Below are 20,843 nucleotides of genomic sequence, written 5' to 3' on the forward strand. Positions count from 1 at the left end.
AGGAGAATGGAGTGAGTGAGGAATCCACTGGGGGGAGCCAAAAAGGAGTTGATGCAGATGAAAGGCACAAAAGGGAAAGTTGGTGTCTTAGGAAGAGGAAGCTGGGGAATGATAACCAAAGTCCCCTGGTTGTCTATCTCCACCGACAGCACTTCTGTAGCTGCAAACAAGAAGGCTGAAATGACGGTTCTCCCTTCCATGGCCAGCAGACACATTCGCAGTTATATAAATCTGCTGTAAATACATTTTTTAGAATAAACTTCAAAATTTCTAATCCATTGTCAATGTATGAGGAGGCACGAAAGTATTGCTGGTTTGAGGAGGGACAGTCATTCACCTATCAACTACTAAACCCTGCAGGATGAAGGAAGGATGAAGAGATCCATGCTGTGAGATCCCTTTCCATCAACTCCAGGGACAGTCAAGACAAGAAAAGCCACAAACCTAGAGGCGCTATCTCTTTTGCCGGCTCATCAAATGACATTCCACACTCGCACCTCCTCTAAAGAGTCAGTCCTATTATGGGTTGGCAAGAAGAGAAGACAAGGAGGTACTTGGCTCACTTACAAGTATATGGAAGGCCGACAGGGCAAATACTCCTACATCCTATGCATGAGTGTTTTTCTCACCATTCTGATGGATTTTAACCAGCTTATCCAAAAAAGTAACTGAGATTACCTTATCAACAGGGTTTCTGAACAGTGTATTTTCTTCAGTCATGTCGAATCTGAATGTTTCTGATAAAATTGATGTAAACATAGCCAAGCCAACACAACACAAAGTAAGACATTTTTATTATTTCAACTTTGAAACTGGGTAAAACCTATTAAGACAAACACATTAAGTGACAACAAACTAGCTCTCTCAAGCATTAAGGAGCTACCAAACTCGGCCAAAAGCTTTAACATAACACTAACTCACCCTCGCTCTGTCTCTAAGGCATGTACAGTGAACGCCACAGATGCAAACAGAGAAGCAGAGTTTCACTAGAGGGCTGGGCATCTTCACCTGGTGGCTATCCAGAACTTCTCATGAGATAGAAAGTGATCGACCACAAGAAATGTATTTATTCATTTCAAAGTCAAAGGGGACGTGGTGGGAGCTTGATCCAGTACACTAAAGTACAGCACATCCCTCATCATAACTAACCACCAGAAAAATGCATTGATTACTTTATGAAATTACTGTTTCCTATTCAAGGCAATACCTTTCTCCTACCCCAAGACTTACTATGCCCTTTAAAGAAACAGGCACTTGTTTATGTCCATGTGCATGTTTCCCACACCATCTGAAAGACCTATTCAAACTTTACTGCATGACACTTTAGAAAAACAAGCTACCTAGAGTTGATCTATTCCTCTTACACAAACACATAGGCGCAGATGTGCGCACACAAGCGCACACTTGCACACGTACAGGACTACAAAAGTCGTGATGCCTGGAAACACAAAGTAGGGGCTGAGTTTCTTTTCTACGCCCCTTCCTAACCATTCACTGGTATATGAATCCTACTTAATAGTGGAGTAAGAAATGTAGGTTATTTTTCAGATGGGTAGGCATGGCAGTAAACTGCCAGTTACTAAAAGAAATATTAGAAACTTGGGCAATGAAATACGTAACTGTTTGGTACTTAAATGAGTGTATGTCTTTCTTTTTACTGGCTCCAAAGTGTTCAATCTACATCACCTATCCACTCATTCACTGTCTGTCTCTGAGAACTACAGTTACACCTGACCCTTCTGTAGAAGGGACAGTTCTCAGTTATCTGAAAACCATCATCACATTTCAAGTGATTGGTGCCATACGCAGCCAGTGCTACAGTAGCGAAGGGAGTGAAGAGCTAAATGCCCACCATCACAAAGAGTTCTGTTGAAGTGCTGCCATAGAGGGCTGTGTCAGGTAGAAGAGAATGGGCCCCAAGGATTCTGTAAAGATCTGCTCTGTCAAGTGGGGAGTCTGGAAGTGAACATCCTTTTAGAACACTTCATTCCTAGTTGTAAAATAATTGGCATGGAACTGGAACGGTCCATTAGTGGGTAAGAGCACTTGCTGCTCTTCCAGAGAATCCTAGCTCAAGTCCCAGCAGCCCTGTCAGGTGGCTCCCAGCTGGCTAGAACTACAGTCCCGGGAGGGATCTGATGCACTCTTCTGGCCCATGTGGCTTCAGCACATGGACATGCACACATGGGGGAAGGGGAGCGCCAGAGACCTTTTATTATATGCCAAATATTTTAACCCTTGAATGCCCACACAGCAAATGAAGGAAGATACTGTCGAACCCATTTTGTAGATAGGAATGCTAAAGCCCAGGATACTCTGTAGTGAGGCTAATTAGCAAAAGCCAGCTTTGTACTTGTTTCTACAACATCCTACTACACCGTCAACAAGACACCAGATTAGAGTGCCCATCGTTGTCATTCTCCACACTCGGTACCACCCATTAGCACAGCTCCCATGCCTGGTCTGGTGCCCTATTAACTTCTACCATACTCTGCTGTACCCAGGTGTGCCCTCAGAGGAAGGCTGATGCCTTTACTTACTTTTCTTTCCACATCTAAAAAACTGTCTACACAATACAGACATATGTCAGTAGTACACTTCTCTGTGAGAAACCAAGTCTACGATGGGAAAAAAAAAAAATAAATCACAAGCCAAACTGGCTTTAATGTTTTAGTAAAACAAAGCATGCTACAATAGGAATCCATGCATTTTGGTGCTCTTCCACAGTGCAGACTGTCCCAGCACACTCGGCTCATCCCTGCTTATGCTAACAGCCGAGCCCTGCAAACGCGACATATTAGTCAGCATCTGTCAATACCACGCAAACAAAGAGAATGGAAGCAACTGCAAATGACTTTGTGCTAGAAATACTTTAAGATACCAACTTCCTGGTTTTCTCTTAAAAGACAGATAGGCCGGGCATGATGGTGTATGCCTTTACTTCTAGAACTCAGAAGGCACAAATAGATGGATATTTGTGAGCCTGAGGCCAATTTGTCTACACAGTGGGTTGTGGACCAGCGAGGGCTATACAATGAGACCCAGTCTCTATAAAATAGAAGAAGAAATAATAATAATAATAATAATAATAATAATAATAATAATAACTGACAAACTACAAAAAAACTAATACTTTATCTCATTGTGAAACCCAAAAGCAGGATGAGGGTAGGAATACAGGGAAGTCCAAACTACACAAATTTCAAGAACTAAATACATCAAACAACTACTAGCAGAAGACTTTAACTCACACCGAGTGGGCTGTGCACATCTGCTCTCTCAGGTTCTAATCGGGTTGAGATTTTCAAGCAAGAAGGAAAGATGGCTAAGCATCTTTCTAAAATGGCTCAGCAGACATCTGCCTCTTCCTTGGAAGGAAAGTATAATGCTCAAAGTTCTGCAGTTACAAAATGAAAAAATAGAAAAATACATCAAAAGAAGCCCTGCCCACGCCTGATCCAACAGCATGGAGAGTGGTCAGACCTCAGTGGAGCATGGCCCTCCTGACAGGGCTGCCAAGCTAACTCTAGCTTACCAAGTACAGTTAAGGACCTTATAAACAAAAGCAAACCCAAGAAGTAGATTCCATAGCAATTTCTTGACTCTATGAAGAACAAACAAAATGTTCAACGTTTTAAATCATGAGATTTTCTGTAATTCACATAACCCCATTTTACACAGGAGAAAAAAAGGAGTTTTTAACTACATGAGACAATGTTCTCTTTTCACAGGGATCTCTCCAAATAATCTTCAAATGATAAATCCTTTTCATGCCTATGGAGACAAGTACCAAGCCACAACAAAGCACATATTTGCCACACAATCACAATTATCCACTAATGTGGGTCACTTTACAAAACATGGAAGGATAGAGAAGATAAGGAAGTGACCGCTGATGAAAGACATGAATCTGCCAGTCTCAAAATCCTGGGGTAGGTGATGTGAGGATTTTTGTGTTAAAAATTTCACTGAGTATTTGGGTTGGCTTACAAATTAGGGTGCACTTGCTTCCGGCTCCTAAGCAGTAGGATAAATCTAAGGCTAATTCTTTATTGGGGGAGGAGGGTAGCACTGGCTGTAGCTAGCACTTTGTAGCCCTGGCTATCCCGGAATATATAGACAAGGCTGGCCTCAAACGCACAGAGATCTGCACCTGCCTCTAAAGTGTTGGATCGCAGAAGAGTACTACTATGCTCCATTCTGAAGCTAATTCTAATTCCTGCTTCAATCATATCTGGCCAAAACAAATGACCACAGGTAAAAAGTCTTTTGTAGCTTTAACATCTGCCCGGGTCTTAACAAGCCTACTAGATCCTAGGACCAAGATGGACACATGCTTTTCTTTAAAACGTGTGTTTATGAACTTTGTCTCTGAACAGCTTTCGCTGTGCGGCTGTCTATGTCCTGTTTTGTGGAGCTCTGCAATACTGTGTCCCTACCTTCCTCTCTCCATAAAGAGATGGCATATACAGATTCATCAAGTCCCAAAGGGATTGTGGCACCATATCCATGGGAGGGGATGGAACAAGTAGGGCAGGATGTGTATTTTCTGTCCCTTTGAAACTGGCTGCAGTTGGGGGCCAGAGTGTTAAACACCGCATATGAACACTGCAATTCACATGATGGTTGTCTACAGACACTCATGCCACACATATTCTTTACAGTAAACAGACTCTATCCTGTGGAGGCAAGGGAGCACACTGTTCCTTTAAACAGACAGACACCATGCCAACACTGGGATAGGCACCTCCTGCTGGGAAGCGGTGCTTCAGTCCCTTACCTCTGCACAGTAACAAGAGCTGCTGCTGGAGCTAGGTGGACCGTCCTACTTTCTGTTCACAGTCAAGGCAGGCCTCAGTTTTCACTACTATGCCCAGCTTAAAGCTCCTTATTCACTGAATTCTATGAGGTGCAATGAGGAGAATCTAAATGACATTTGAGCTAGAAACAGAGGCCGCCTAAATTTTCTGTATTCAAAAGTAATGTTCTAGGTTTCTGCACTTCATCCCAGGAACTTGTCTCCAAAAATGACTATGAGAAACTATTTCTTTGAGGCTAAAGATAATTTGGTTGGTACCATGCTTTCCTAGCATGAGTTCAAGCTCAAGCACCAAGACACAGACCATGTGTGGGTCACCTGCTTACAATTCCAGCACTTGGAAGGTACAGGCAGGAGGATCCCAAGTTCAAACCTTGAGCTGGTAAGTTGGCGCAGCAGGTAAGGTGCTTGCAGTGTGAGCCTAGAAACCCGCACTGGATCCCTCTAATCACGTGGGGTGGAATGAGGACACTACCTAAGTGTCCTCTGGATTCGGACATGCACCACAGCACACACAACCACACATACACAAATAATAATAACTTAAATGACAAACAAAAAAGGTCATCCTCAGTCACACAGAGGGCTCCACCTGATAGCCCAGCCTCACCAAAGCAAGCAATGACCTTTCCTGCTAAATATAAAATATGTGTATACTTCTCTATTTAGCAGAATTTTTTAATAGATTGTTTATCTTGTAAATAGTTTTATATATTCTTGAGAATTTCATCTTTTTTTAAAAAGCAATCAAAAAAGGCCTATTCTTGTTAAGTACGTGTTATAACAGGAAACAAGGCCAACCACCAGTCACATGTCCCTAAGATATGCTGCACAAGGGGCATGGCTACTAAAGCCATCTTATATCCTGAAAATCTCTGAAAGCCCATCACATACCTCATAAAAGGCTTAGGAAATGAGTGCTGAGTCAGCTGCTGGGGAGAGTTTAATGCAGAACACACATTCAGGGCCACTGGAGCCCATGCCTTTCTGCTTCTGTTCCACCCTTCAGGAACAGAAAGGGTTTCAGATTAACCATCCTGAGAGCCTGTCACTCTAACAAGTGGGGCTGATACTAGTAACACTGCTTTGGTTTTTTCAGGATTACCCTAAGTCAGTCATCTGTACTTCGCACCACCTACCAAAAGAAGAGGAGAAGAGCGGCCAAAGGCAATCCTAATTACTGCTACTGGCGGTCTTCCCTGAGAAAAACCAATGTTTAAGAAACACAAATGTGAGTGAAGGAACTCAACAGTGCCCCTTATACCAAGGAACTCAAAAGGCATTGTCCTTCTCTCTACTGAACTCAAAACACCCCACTTCTTTTCCCTCTGCTTCGTGGGCACAGATGCCCCATTTCTCTCTTAGGAGCATTTGGTTTCATCCTGATTAAAATAAAAACTTTGTCTCTGCAGAATTGAATAATTTCTTAAAAATGATAGTAATCCTGGATCTTGGGGGATTGCTGTGGTTAGAGCACTGGCTGACTCAGATTCGATTCCCAACACCTAAGCAGTGGCTCACAACCATCTCTAACTCCAGCTTCAGGGGATTCAATGCGCTCATCTGGGCTCCAAGAGCAACAATACACACATGATGCAGCCATACATGCAGGCAAAACACCCATATATATTAAATAAAATAAATCTGCAGACGATTCTATCATATTAATGATATCAATGCTAGGGAACTCTATTTCTAATCTGGAGCAAGCGCCGTGTTCCACTGCATCCTCATCCTGCTGGCCATATGTATTATATTACTGGTCCTCACGTGCTTTCTTCTTTAGCATCATTCTCATCCTAGAGATGAGGAAACTGATGCTGCGGGCAGTGAGTAACTTATCCAGAACACTCAATTAATTTAGGGGAGGAAACCTACGTCTGTCCTAGTGCCAACATTCCGAAGTCTGTGTAGTAGGGTATCTTCAAGCTGAAAAAATAACCAAGTTACATTCTTCGCCCAGAAAAATCAAAGAATAGCCATCCATGCCATATCTATGCTTGGAAAACCTCAGAATCCAGTGGCCTTGTCTCCTCCAACTTGTTAAGACTACTTAAGAAATGGAGCTTTGTATTAAATCCCTCAATAAAAAGATTTGAAGTGAGGCAACACCTTTTAATGAACAATAAGAATTCTGAATATAGGCCAGGCGGTGATGGCGCACGCCTTTAATCCCAGCACTCGGGAGGCAGAGGCAGGCGGATCTCTGAGAGTTCGAGGCCAGCCTGGTCTACAAGAGCTAGTTCCAGGACAGGCTCCAAAGCTACAGAGAAACCCTGTCTCGAAAAACCAAAACCAAAACCAAAAAAAAAAAAAAAAAATTCTGAACATAGGAATGAGTTAATATAGGAAGGGCCCACCTCATGTTTCTCAACAGAATATGTTGCTTTAAAACATCATTAAAAGCAGCTGCCACTGACTGTGCAAGCTGTGTCACATGCTGTCACATCCTTCACACCTCCTGAGAAGGGTGCTGGCCCTGTTTCATCTGCTTCACACAGAAGGGGCCTGAGGCTTAGAAAAAGCCTTGTCTAGGACAGCTGGTCACTGGTAAATGTGAACCCCAATATGTCAGACTCTAACCTTAGTTCTTCCTACTTCACCAAAGAGAAAATGTCTCAGAACACTTCATGAAGTGTTGGTGTGGGAGCAAGGAGATAACTGGAGTCTTTATTTCTCGTATAAGGTCACCTTTACTGCACACCTACTAAGTTACATAGGACCGGCCCCTTTACTGCACACCTATGAAGTTACATAGAACTGGCTTCTTATTTTTTTAAACTTTAATTCCTATTAGGTTCTCATCTTTCAGAATTAGTCTAAATCATTCATTCAGATTAAGTATGGAATAGGAAGAGTTCTATGCAGCCAATGAGAGCACCTTTTTGTTATGTTAGTTTCTTATAAGGTCTAAGTTGGTGGTTCACAGTAGCTTTAGATATCCTAAGCTGCTCTATACCAGTTACAGTAGAAAGTTAACAAAAACCCTTAGAATGGTGCCCGCTCCATTAGGTTAAATTTATTAACAAGGCCTGTGAGGACTTAATATACCTAATGTTTCACAGTTATCTAAATTCAAAGTAATCTTTTCAAAGAAAGAAAAGAAAGTTTTTAACCTTGCTATAAACATAGGCAAAGGGGCTTGTTAAAAACAAAATATCATGAAAAACAAGGCCAACTGACTCTGACTGGACAGAGGCTGCTCTTGAGGAGTCATTAGGGATAGCACATGGGGTGGCAGCATTCTAAGGGCCAACAGCTACTAAGCCCCACATATTAGTCAGAGTAACAGTGAGGGGCAAGGGTACAGTACCTGATGATGGGCAGGTCGAGGCCCCGCTGCAAACTGAGTGGAAAAGGGAGAACAGACACAAAGGGAAAGGCACAAAGAGTCAGAAACACAACAGAAACCAAAGTTACACAATATACAACAAAATAAAAGCTAAAAACCCACAAGAGAAAAAATAAAAACACAAAACATTAAAGGCTTTGCTGCAGGACAGTGACAGACAGGCACCAAGATCCAAGAGGTCAACACCACCACCCAGATCTCTTCTCATTCAGAAGCTGGGGAAAAAGTGATTAAGCTACTAGCACCTGGGTGCTCACTCATAGGAACAGCATGAATAAATAACCCTCCCCCAAAAAAACAAAGGGAAGTGTGAAACACTAGATGGTTGTATTAAAACAAACATGAAAACCAAGTATGCGGCATGAAACTATACAGCTGGAGGACACCAGAAATGCTTTTAGATTGCAAAAGCACACTAAATGGATGTCAGAGATTAGATTAAAAATTTCTTTAAATGTAATGGGTGTCTGATGCACAGGCTTGACGTGTGTCTGTGCACACACACGTGCTGAAATGCAATTAACTAGTAAAGCTGAATAGCCAGTAAAGAACAACGGTCTGTAACATAATCAGTCAAAATGGCTTTATCATAAACTGTAGGAACATGGGCAAAAAGTACAAGATTTCAAACTCTATGTGCAGCTTGAAACAAACACTGGAGGCCCCACTGTGGGGCCTGCTTGCCCAGATACCAGACACTGGCCATGAGAGAAGGGGAACTTAAGTCCTCTGGGATTTCCAGCAGTTGACATGCACTCCCATTTAGCCTCTCTCAGAACAATTTCCCAGTCAGGATTTAAAAAAAAAAAAAAAAAAAAAAGTCAAACCTCTAGAATTGAACAATTTTTCAGAGCAAAATTTGGCTTCTAATGATAATTTTAACTAAAAAGGACAAAGAGAATACATCATACAAAGCCATACCTAGATGCTCAAACCTCCTCGGTTCTAATGCAGGCTACTTTATTCATCAGTGAAGAGAAAACATACAAAAGCCATTCTGCACGGGCTTTTATTTACAATATGTAAGGACCAACTATCTGTGCCTTCACAGCCCCGAGGAACCAGGCTGCAGACTGAGATAATTCTTTTCTACTTAGTACTTCATCTACAACAGGAACACACCACGGTGTAACTCTCCCAACTATGCTACCCTGTACTCAAAATGTCCAAAAGTGCCATGGAACACACAACCTCTAAACACATTTCTGCCAAGAAACCCTGCATCTGAAGGTATAATGTCACCAAGTGTTTAAAAAAGAGTGACTTGATGGTCTGTGCTTGCTCAGGGTGTGAGAAAAGCTGCCAATTTTGGCAGATCGGTTTTCTAGAATGATGGAAGATGGCAAATAAGATCTTCTAGAAATTTCTCCTATCCAAATTGAGGTTTTGAATTTTAAGATTTTCATTTATGAGAACAGAATAGATCGTTCTTCCACTATGGGCATCAAGTTTTGAGATTAGGTAATACCATTCATAAACTAAAAAGTAGAGGGGAGAAGAAGAGATCTCTGCATGACACATCTGAAGAAAAAAGAAGAGAGAGAAGAGCCATTTCAGACACCAAGCTGAGTGAGGGGCCAGTCTTCTCACTGTTCTGCTGAAAGGCCCCAATTCCAAGATTCTAACAAGAAAACCCAACTTTAGATAGGTGCAAAGTTCCATTCAAGAAAGAAGTGTGTGTGTAAAAAACCCTAACTCAAGTCAGTCTGAAGTCCTGGCTATCCCCTGGACTACTCTGGCCTGGTCCCTGATGGCTGAGGGGGTTTCCCTGCGGAGTGCTACCAGTCTGAGCCTATGGATGGCTGTAAGCAACAGAACAAACTGTAGTCGCTGCTGGCCCATGTTAAAAATAGAAACTTTTCTCTTAAAAGGTAGAACTTTGAGCTGGTGAGGATTATAGATATAAAAGAAAACAGCCTTCTGTGAACTGGAATCCAGTGCTAGTGCCACTTACCCATGCCCTCACCCTGCTGTGCACAGTTGGTAACTGAGTATGGCCAATTAACAAGAAAAGATTACTACAAAAGCCAAATTATCCCCACTCCAAATAGACTTCTAATAACTTCACTATTTTTTCTTAGACCATTTAAAAATAGACTGCAGTTTGAAGAGCTCCATCAAGAAAGTGGGGCAGACAGGCAACATTTTTAAATGTGGAACAAGATTCTCCATATTATGAACTTAACTAAGAAACTATGTATCAACTAGAAATATAGACAGGAAGAGATCCTGAGGGAGGGAGGGGCATTTGGAGCCAGCAGGATTGGAAAGCAGATGATCAGGAAGAATGAAAAGGCTATACTATGCATTGCCAATGGCCTACTAAAGCAGAGATAGAATGGAAAACACTCTCACTGCTCAGCAAGCTGCAGGGCCCCTCCACACAGCCCCACGCCTCTCCTTTCCAGTCCAAGCAGCTGGAGAATGCATGAGACTAGACCATGGCAACTTGGGATGGAAACAGAAAATACAATCCTGCCAAGTTTCACTGCAACTCTACCCTCCCAGCACGAAGACAAATGAAATAAAAAAGATATCAGACCCAAAACAATAAGCAAGAGTAGTCTGTGTGCTGCTAGTCTTGCACTTGCTTTGGGCATGTAATGGAATGTGTTACCTGTGGGTTTGGGTAATGTGGGTGGTAACAGTCACTACCAGAGGAAATGACAAAAAAATTGCATAAAGGATGGCATCTGAAGAGTTTATGACCACAGGGAAAAAATGGCTGATAACTGCAGACAATTGCCCCTTGACAATCAATTATAAAGTAGAAAGGGTAGACAAGAAGCCTTGAAATTTATTTTTTAAATTCAAATTATCTTTTAGATTTAAATCAGAAAGGGATATTCCACTTCACATTTAAAATAAGTGGAAAAAAATGTAAAACGCAAATTATTCCTGTCTGATTCCCAATAGAAGACCCACCCAATTTGTTGTTTTTCCCACTGTGCCTGGCAGAAACTTGCATGCCAGACTGGACTTCCAAAGAAGAAGTGATCAATACACTTCTGTTCATCAGCCAATATGTGGATGTGGTCAGAAATAATGCGTGCCAGAGGCACTGCTGCCTGCAAGAAGTACAGTTTGTTATATTGCTTACAATGCAGTATTTTATCCAGCCTCTTCCAGCCAAGGACCTGTAAACGGGAGTCTGTTCCAAAACCTTCCTCCTCTTCCAGTTGTCTGTGCAATGTATTGGCACTGTTCTGCTGGGCTGTCAAGAAAACTGGTTTAGAGATGCAGCTCTTCAGTCGGGTTTTGCGCCAAGCTCTAACCATGTAATTTCACTCTGATTGTCTTCCCCAATCATTAAAATGGGAGAGGGGAGAGGGCCAGAGAGTTCTCTGAAGTAAGAGCTTACCATAACATTCCATGCTTAACAATCAGAACCGGGGCCTATGGAAAAGGATCTGTTGAGATCTCAGGCCCATCCAATAGACAAGTATCCACATCCCCAAACCACTCTCAGAACAAAACTTGCACCAGACATTAGGTTCACCATTTCAGTGAAAAAGGAGACAAGCAAGCAGGCAACAATGACTGAAGTCCTACAACTCTAGAAACGGTTTCTCTGACCTCTGGGGAGGACCAGGATCTAAGAACAGGTATTGGAAAAGGCACCAAGGGAGAGGAAGGCAGGAAGAGGTGAGAAAGACAGGCCGCTGTGTGCAGTCTAGACTCCTAGTTCTTCAAGCAGGGCTCCAGAACATTTCAACAATTCAAACTTCATGCATAAAATCAAATGAGCAGGAGCTAATGCAATGACCTTCCTATGCTATAAGCAAAAAAGCAGGTTGGGGTGCAAAAAGAAGATCCCTGTATTCCAAGAATACACAGAGCTCAAGTACAAAGAGGGATGTGGGGTACAATGAGATGTCACAGACACCTTCTGCCCAAAGCTACTCATGCAGGGTAGGAAACGACGCTAACAGTTGGACAGCTGAAGCCACTGTGCACTGTGAAACAGGAGGATGACCTGGAGTCCATCTTAGTAAGTGCTGCAATCCACATGAGGGGTGAACAAGGAGGATGACTGCATTTACATCTGTATGACAATAAATCTACTACTGAAGAAATGAATACACCTGGGTGAATGTCATGCACGTGATCATACTGTCGAGTGGTTAGAACGATCTGGTGGCACGTGTTCAGAAACCCTACTTCCCACAGCACTCAAGTCTGAGGCGAACCAGTAAAATCCAATCCACTTCTAACATCATGTTTCACTTTTCAAAATTTTGAACAATACAAATAAGACATGAAGGACGTGAAGGAAAAAACCCTGAGTGTACTGGATTGTGCAGAAGGAAGTTCATGGCACACACAGCTCCACCCTCTCCTCCCTGAGAAATGTAAACTACCACTGCATCTAAGCTGGTCCAAATGAGAACGCTGCCAGCCCCAGCACTGACAGTGTAGTGGCAGTGGTGATGATGTGAGAAGTCTTCCCAGAGCACAGTGAGGATTCACAAAAAGATCCCAGCAGCTACACAGAGGAGAAAGCTGCACACTTACCGGAGACCGGGTCTGAGGCTGTGAATTCATTGTCTGAGGGGCTTGAGGGTAGACCAGTGTAGTTGGACCTGCATTCTGTCCAGAGGGATAAGGGGTCTGTCAGAGAATGGCAAAAACAACATTTAAAAAATATATATGACACAGCAACTCAAATCCAACCCATTTTTTAAAGTTCACAGAAGTGGTTTGCACTGTGGTCTGCAGCTGTTTTTAAAGTTGTAACTTAGTCAATGGAGATTTCAGAGTCGGCGTACACCTCCTGACAGTGCTATCAGCAACCCAAATCTAGGCACAAAGTTTTCAAAGCAGGAGTGCAGAAAACCTGCTGAAATCCCATCTACTTCTTGTGTGTGCATGTTGGGGGAGGGGGAGTTTATGGACGTGGAGGCTAGAGGATGATGAGCAATGCTTCAGCAGTGACCCCATGCCATACAGACAGTTCCACAGCAGACAGAAGACCAAAGACTGTCTTGAGTTCTTTCCTTACTCCAATCCTATGAAGTCTAGCCACAAATTGAACAACAGGGCAGTAAGTTACCTGGTCATAATTATTACACATAGTCAATAATTAGATGGAACTGAACAAGCTGATTCAAGGTTTCATTTTATCTTACCAAAAATATTTTCATCACATATTGCATCGAAAAACTTCTCCATACCAACTTTTTCAAAAGGAATGTGGATTTCTTACCAATTTTGGTTAACAGAGTCAAAAGTATTCTTCAAAAATTTGAAAATATATATCAAAGCAAACATCTTAAATTCTGGAAGTTGAGGGGTATATGTGCAAGAATTGGGAGTCTGAGACCAACAAGGACTAAATAGGAAACCCTATCTCAAAAGACTTAAGATGCTGTGTATAAATATAAAGAAACATTCTCTTGCTCAACCTCAGACCCTTCAGAGCATCTGACATTGCTTTTTCATGGAACATGCTGGAAAGATGCTGGTAGCCATAGTGACTTGAAGCAACAGTGACTGACAAGTCAAATTTTTAGTATGTCTTCAACACATTGGCCAACAAAGGTCACAAAAGTAGCCAATGGAGAACAATACAAATTAGCATTCAGGCACAAGGTTTTTCTATTCAGTAGAACAGCACACAACTAGCCAGAGGTACTGTCAATGCTGTTTACAATGTACCTTTCAAAACCACATCTCCATTCCCAAACTATTATAGCAATACATCACCCAGAATTTTATTTTCCTGTAGTTTAAGCATCTGCTGTAGCATACTTTTTTTTAAAAATCCTTTTCCTTTTTAAGTATTTTTACTGTTACACATATAAAGCATAGTGTCCGGTGCAGGCACACACACATATAAAGCACAGTGCCTGGTGCAGGAACACATACAACACACAGCACCTGGTGTAGAACACAAACGCACAGCGCCTGGTGCAGGAACACACACAACACATAGTGTCTGGTGCAGGCACACACAACACATAGTGTCTGATGCAGGCACACACACAACACATAGTGTCTGGTGCAGGAACACACACACAACACATAGTGTCTGTGCAGGAACACACACACAACGCACAGTGTCTGGTGCAGGCACACACACACACAACATACAGCATCTGGTGTAGAACACAAATGCACACAACACACAGTGTCTGTGCAGAAACACACACACAACACAGTGTCTGGTGCAAGAACACACACAACACAGTGGTGCAGGCACACACAAACAACGCACAGTGTCTGGTGCAGGCACACACACACACACAACATACAGCACCTGGTGTAGAACACAAATGCACACAACATACAGCACCTGGTGTAGAACACAAATGCACACAACATACAGCACCTGGTGTAGAACACAAATGCACACAACATACAGCACCTGGTGTAGAACACAAATGCACACAACATACAGCACCTGGTGTAGAACACAAATGCACACAACATACAGCACCTGGTGTAGAACACAAATGCACACAACACATAGTGTCTAGTGCAGGCACACACAAACAATGCATAGTGTCTGTGCAGGAACACACACACAATGGAGTGTCTGGTGCAGGCACACACTGTTCCGTTACAGTATAAGCTTCTGTGCCCTCAGCAATATATGCTCTTCACCAGTGCCATTCTGCCAACAGCGCTCTCACTGGGCATTTGTTCTGTTGTGCTCTAAGCAGTGTAAGAAGCAGATGCCTCCAAAGCCTTTATTCCTTTCCTACACGTAAAAAATGACTAACCACATGTCTTGATGGACTTCTTAACTTACTATAGTGTTTTACTAAAAATTACACAAACACTTCAACAAAAAACATTCTGTTTTAATATTTATTTTTCACCATGTGACTATGTTTCTGTGTGTGGTATGTGCATGCGCTGAGTCTGGTACCTGCAGACTCTAGGAGACAGTGTTGGGTACCCTGGAGCTGTAGTTACAGATAGTTTGAGCCACCCAATGTGGGTCCTAGAAATTGAACATGGGGTACTATGCAAGAGTGCATACGCTTAATCACTAATCTATCTCTTCAGCTCAAAACATCCTTTTCTTAGTTTTTATAATGTGTTTCTTTATTCTTGGTATGAGTGCTCTTCCTGCACATGTTCATGTGTCACTTTGTGTATGTAGAGGTCAGGATCCGGTTCTCTCTTTCCTCCATGTGGAACCAGGAAGTGAAATTCCAGCCATCAAGCTTGGTGGTGAATGGCTTTACCCACTAAGCCATCTTGCCAGTATCAGTGCAAAGATTCTTTGACCTGGCTGCATAACATCAAATGCATAGAGGACAAGGGATAAGTTGATGAGGTAACATTTCAAGAATTACTAATGGTTTTGACAACTGTCCCTATACAATGACTTTCAAAGCCTTCTCAAGGCTGCAGCTGGATCTCTGTGGTAGGTCGACTGCCTAGCACATACAACGCCCTCAGATTTAATATGACACAATACAGAAAAAAAAAAGGTAGCACACATCAGAACCATCACAGTGATTTAGTTTCACAAGGACTACACAGCACTTCCTGTATACTGTCCAAGTTCATAAAACCATAAACAAATATTCAGATTTCTGTAGCTTAGTGTTTCAACTAATAACCTGATAGCACTGCAAGGTAATGAAGACAAGTCAGCTGCAGAAGGTCTTAGTCACTTAAACAACTTTTAAGGCGATAATTTTTATTTATTATGTATACAGTGTTGCGCCTGCAGGCCAGAAGAGGGAGCGAGATCTCTTCTACACAGTTGTGAGCCACCATGTGGTTGCTGAGAATTGAAAGCAAAATCTCTGAAACAGCAGCCAGTGCTCCTAACCACTGAGCCATCTCTTCAGGCAATAACAATGATTTTTAATCACTGATTTTGACAGTGAATTCCACTGGAAGATGAACAAAACTGCATATAAGCTACAAAACTCCAGAGACAGACACATGGGACTCACACATGGACCTAAGATGAATTTTCTATTTTTCAATGGAAAACAACAAATTTAGCTAACAAAACAATGATGATATAAAACATATAGCCTTTACTGCATTTCACATGCTACTTGCTGTTAAGATTTTAAACATAACTCAGAGATAAAAAGTCATTTCTTGTTTTAAGGTAATCTGTTCACTTTAAACAAATAATACCATTTGGACTAAACTCAATACATGCATGAGATTGTACACACAGAGGACTGAGTAGCCGAGCCGCAAACTTCTCAAGGGCTGTAGGGTGATCTTTACATGACTGACCTCCCTGACCCCAAAATTCCATCTCTAGGAATGCAGTCTATAGATGAAACTCATGCTTCCACCAACCCCAACAGAAACATTCTACACTTCTTTTTTTTTTGGGGGGGGTGTTGTTGTTTGTTTTGTTTTTCGAGACAGGGTTTCTCTGCATAGCTTTAGTTCCTGTCCTGGAATTAGCTCGTGTAGACCAGGCTGGCCTCGAACTCACAGAGATCCACCTGCCTCTGTACCCCAAGTGCTGGGATTAAAGGCATGAGCCACCACCGCCCGGCCATTCTACACTTCTGAAGAGATGATGATGATTAGTTATTATTATTTGGATCTCGCTATCTAGCCCTGGCTGTCTTGGAACTCGCTAAGTAGTCGAGGCTGGCCTTGAACTTAAAGAGACACACCTCTGTTTGCCTCCCACGTGCTGGTATTAAGTGCACCACCTCGTCTGGAGAGATAATTAATCTTAAAAGAATTAGGAAAATGTACATATATATCAACACCATGGCGTCTTGCACATAGAAATACATGTATGAGAAGGAAGATCATAAGTTCTAGGCCATTCTGCGCTTATGGAATGAGTTTAAGACTGGCCTGAGCAACTTCCTGGCACCTTGTCTTAATTTAGAAATAAGCAAAGCAGTGGAGGGGGGGCGGCACACAAGGAAGACACTGGGCCTATATCTAATGGCAACAGCCTGCCAGATGTATAAAGAAAGCCCTGAGTTCCATCCCAACACCACAAAAACAATCTTATTAACTACCTTAACTATTGGAAGTGCACAGTACAGCAGTGCTAGCTCTTTATACAGCCAGCAAAGCCCCTCCAAAACTATCCCACTTTGCAAACCAGAAACTGATTACACTAGAAAAGTATTGTTCGTGCTTATTTTGTTTGTTTGTTTTGTTTATTAGGTGGCTCTGGCTGCATCCTCCAGGGAGATCCACCTGCCTCTGCCTCCCAAGAGCTGAGATAAGAGGCACTCAGACCTGACAGTGATATTTATATGCAAATTAGCTACTCAATTACAAGTACTAACCATTCTGTTTAACTGCAATTTAACCACTCAATTTAAATTTAATGGTGGCACGTGGCCAGCATTCTGTTAAGCACAGGTGTAGAAAGAAATAATTAATAAGCTTTCCTCTCCTGTAGTCAACATTTTCTGTCATTACAAAGGCTGTACAGTAGTTTCAAAGTTAATTCCTCTGGAAGATGAGCCCAACAAGACTGCACATGGGTTATAAAGACTTCAGAAACAAACACACAGAACTAAGATGGATGTTCTACTTTTACAATGGAAAGCGACAAATTTAGCAAACAAAAACACATAGTTCTTGCTGCAGTTTACATGCAGGAGAGGTTCAGCAGTGGCATGGGCTGAAATTTCCAGTCTGAGAAGAAAAGTAAACAGCCTGCAGGACACGTGTGCACCAGCATGCCATGCAACTCTGAAAAAAGATGAGGATACTTAAAAAAAAAAAAAATCAATCTTCAATGGGCTACAGAGGGCAGGGCAACAGGCTCACACAAAGTACTGTGAAACTTAATGGGGAAGGTGCTATACCGAGAGGCTGGGAGGCCAGCTCGGTCAACACAGCACTTGCTAGGAAGACAAGAGAACCTGAGCTTGATCCCTAGAACTTGGGGGGGGGGGGCTGGCAGACAGCAACACAACCCATCAATCAGTACACACCTGACCATCACCGCTTCCTTGTGGATCTTTCTGTAAAGAGGATTGTGAGAAATAGTTCATTTCCAAGGAAGGAAACTAAGAATCCAGGCAGAAGACACTATTTTCCCATTTTAGAAAAGAAACACTTTCTCATTTTACATGCAAGAGGTGTCACTTGAAAACAAAAGCAAAATGCCCCAAATGCCAACAAGAAACATCAGAGACCTAAAAGGACTCAGGAAAGGAAATCATCTACTGTGGTAACCAGTGGGGCAGGACAGTTCAGAGAGAAGAGGAACAGTAGTCTCTCTCTCTGTCCGCAAATCTGAACTCGTCTCTGTACAGCACCCGAGTCAACCTAAAGCTTTATTGTTTATTCTTTGAAACAAATTATCAGTTCAGCAAAAATGCTACTTTAGATTATTTTTAGAACCTTTTTTAAAACACGTATTTGCTTATTATGCGTGTACCCATATGCACACCATGGTACTTGGGGGAGGTCAGAGGACCTGAGCCATCAATTCTTTCTACCATGAGGGTGCAGAATAGAATTTAGATATCAGGTTTGACAGCAAGTTCTTTACCTTCAGAGCTACCTTATTTTAGTAATTAAAAAAGAACAATATGTGGTCTATCAATTAGCAAAGGAGTAAACATCTAACTAGTGGCCTTGTTGGAATTCCATTCAAATGGTATCCTAATCAGGTCCCACTGATGTGAAATCAAACAGAAGACACACGATTACAATTCCATTGTAGGTTAGCACAAAATTTCTAAGGACTGTATTAACTAAAAAGTACTGAAATAGAAATGGCGCTGGACAGTCTAACCATGTAATGCTGGAAGGAAGATCTCGGTTTATTAACATTCTTCTAAAAGTGAAATGGGCTGGGCAAACCAGCAGACACTGCTAATCCCAGATCTCAGGAGGCAGAAGCAGGCAGATCTCAGTGAGTTCAAGGCCAAGTTGGAGTGAGTGGTAAGCCAGCCAGGGCTGCAGAGAGAGCTCCCTGTGTTGTCTTTCTATCCAGCACCAAGCTCCATGTGAGGTGAGTAAACTCACATGGTGACCCTTTATCACAACTCAGCCAGGCACTTGGCAAACAGAACACTGTACTTCCTTCCTAATGAATCCAGGTATCCACTGCCATTTAAAATAACCTGGAACTCATGTTAATGGAGGTACTTATGATGAATCTCAAAGAACAGGGGCACCCAAGTATCAAAAAGAAGTGTCCATCATAACTCCTAGTTTCCCAGATAAATGAGCAGAATGTGATCACGTGTGCCTGGGCTTCTCCGTGTTCTTGCCCTCAAAAGCCAGACTATAAATAGGCTGGTGCATCACAGTCATGATCACATCTGGACACACTAACGGCTCAGTCACAGCACACGTGGCATAAACACTCCTAAACGGGGAGTGAGGGCGAACCATTATTTGGGCACTGCCACCAGTATTCAACAGTGAGGAGAGCTAACAAATACCTACAATGACTTGCTATGAGGAAAACACAGTTCTTACATAAAAATTTAACAATGACCACTGCACTAATGATGGCACAAAAAGGGCCTATTTGAACAAAAAACAAAATGAAAAGGTACCTAATTGCTTTCTAGGGAATAAGAATATCTTCAATTCCTATTCTGTATTTAAATATCAGAGCAATAGTACAGGAGGAGGATATAATGCCATTTATAAAAGAAAGCACTCAATACTGGGTCTCCAATATGACTTTCATCTTGCAATACTAAACAAAATATAAAAACAAAACAAAAACTACACAAGTTATATTTAGTTCATGGCTGAGCGGGATATGTCAACATTGCCTGCTGAGTAATATGACTCCCAGAGAATTCACCCTGAGGACAAACATCACATGATCAAGTTCAGAGAAGAGCTGAGTCACCCACCTCTGGCTCTCCACTTTGATTTCCAGAAACTTGGTGGAATCAACTACAGTCCCATAACTTTCTCAGCTGCTCTTCCCACTTCCACCAGTAAATCAGTTTCCTTAATTAGGCTGGCGGGACACTTGAGCCCAAGTGAACCCTATCTGCGTCAGAGGCAGCAGCCTCTATCCACCTGGGGGAAGTATCAAGCAAGCTACATGACTTGTGCATTTTGAACAGGACCAATACATCCCTAGGGCTTCATTCTGGCACATCCTGAACAGTAAAACTGCTTGATTTTCTTCTGGGAATGCTCATTACATCAACAGTAGTAATCAGCATTTGGCTCCCAAAGTCTTTTTCTTCAGATCAGAGTGAGAGAAGCAATTCAGCAAATGTATGGCATTCTGGGTAGATATTGAGAACAGTAAAACAGATGAAAAGGTGGGAAAAGATCAGTTAACAAGCGATTCACAATTCATTAAACAACTGTAAAATGTAGGTCATTACAGGTATGTAGATAATAAGTCAAAATATACAATGAGAAGATTTCACAGAGAGGTATCCAGGTAGTGACAGCAATGACAACCTAAGGAAACAATGACCTTCAGTCATCAGTGTAAAGAGAGCAGCATCCTGAGGAGGCAGAACAAGGAGCACATGTTACCTAAGCAGGAAGGGTCCTCAGGGGAAGAACTAAAGGAAGCAGAGTGAGGTGAGATTGAAGAATGAGGTTTTAGGGCCATACTAAAGTCATGTGTCAAGAGAAACAAGAATCATCTTAGAAGATGCTCAATGAGGCAGTGTTTGTTATCCTCAGATGTGCTAACTAGGAGAAGTATTATACAAAAGGAAGCCATGATGGAGATCGGTGTAGTTATCAGAAAAGAGTTCAAGC

At 42.1% G+C, this 20,843-nt stretch overlaps 1 protein-coding gene across 16 annotated transcripts in view; it reads right to left on the reverse strand.

The window, feature by feature from the left end:
• Eif4g3 (eukaryotic translation initiation factor 4 gamma 3) overlaps positions 1 to 20,843 on the reverse strand; it is a 225,315-nt gene that overhangs the window by 121,091 nt on the left and 83,381 nt on the right. For 7 of the 16 annotated variants that reach the window (XM_050150803.1, XM_050150866.1, XM_050150746.1 and 4 more), the window contains 3 exons: positions 12,687 to 12,782; positions 11,272 to 11,385; positions 8,133 to 8,165 (listed from right to left, as the gene is read on the reverse strand). In XM_050150803.1, coding sequence (XP_050006760.1) covers positions 8,133 to 8,165; positions 11,272 to 11,385; positions 12,687 to 12,782 — 243 coding nt within the window. The remainder of the gene's footprint in view (positions 1 to 8,132; positions 8,166 to 11,271; positions 11,386 to 12,686; positions 12,783 to 20,843) is intronic. The other 9 variants (XM_050150839.1, XM_050150793.1, XM_050150773.1 and 6 more) reach the window with 6 other exon arrangements.

The sequence above is a fragment of the Alexandromys fortis genome, unplaced genomic scaffold (assembly GCF_014885135.2).
Source record: "Alexandromys fortis isolate MF-2015 unplaced genomic scaffold, M_Fortis_MF-2015_v1.1 scaffold_26, whole genome shotgun sequence".
Classification (NCBI taxonomy): Eukaryota; Metazoa; Chordata; class Mammalia; order Rodentia; family Cricetidae; genus Alexandromys; species Alexandromys fortis.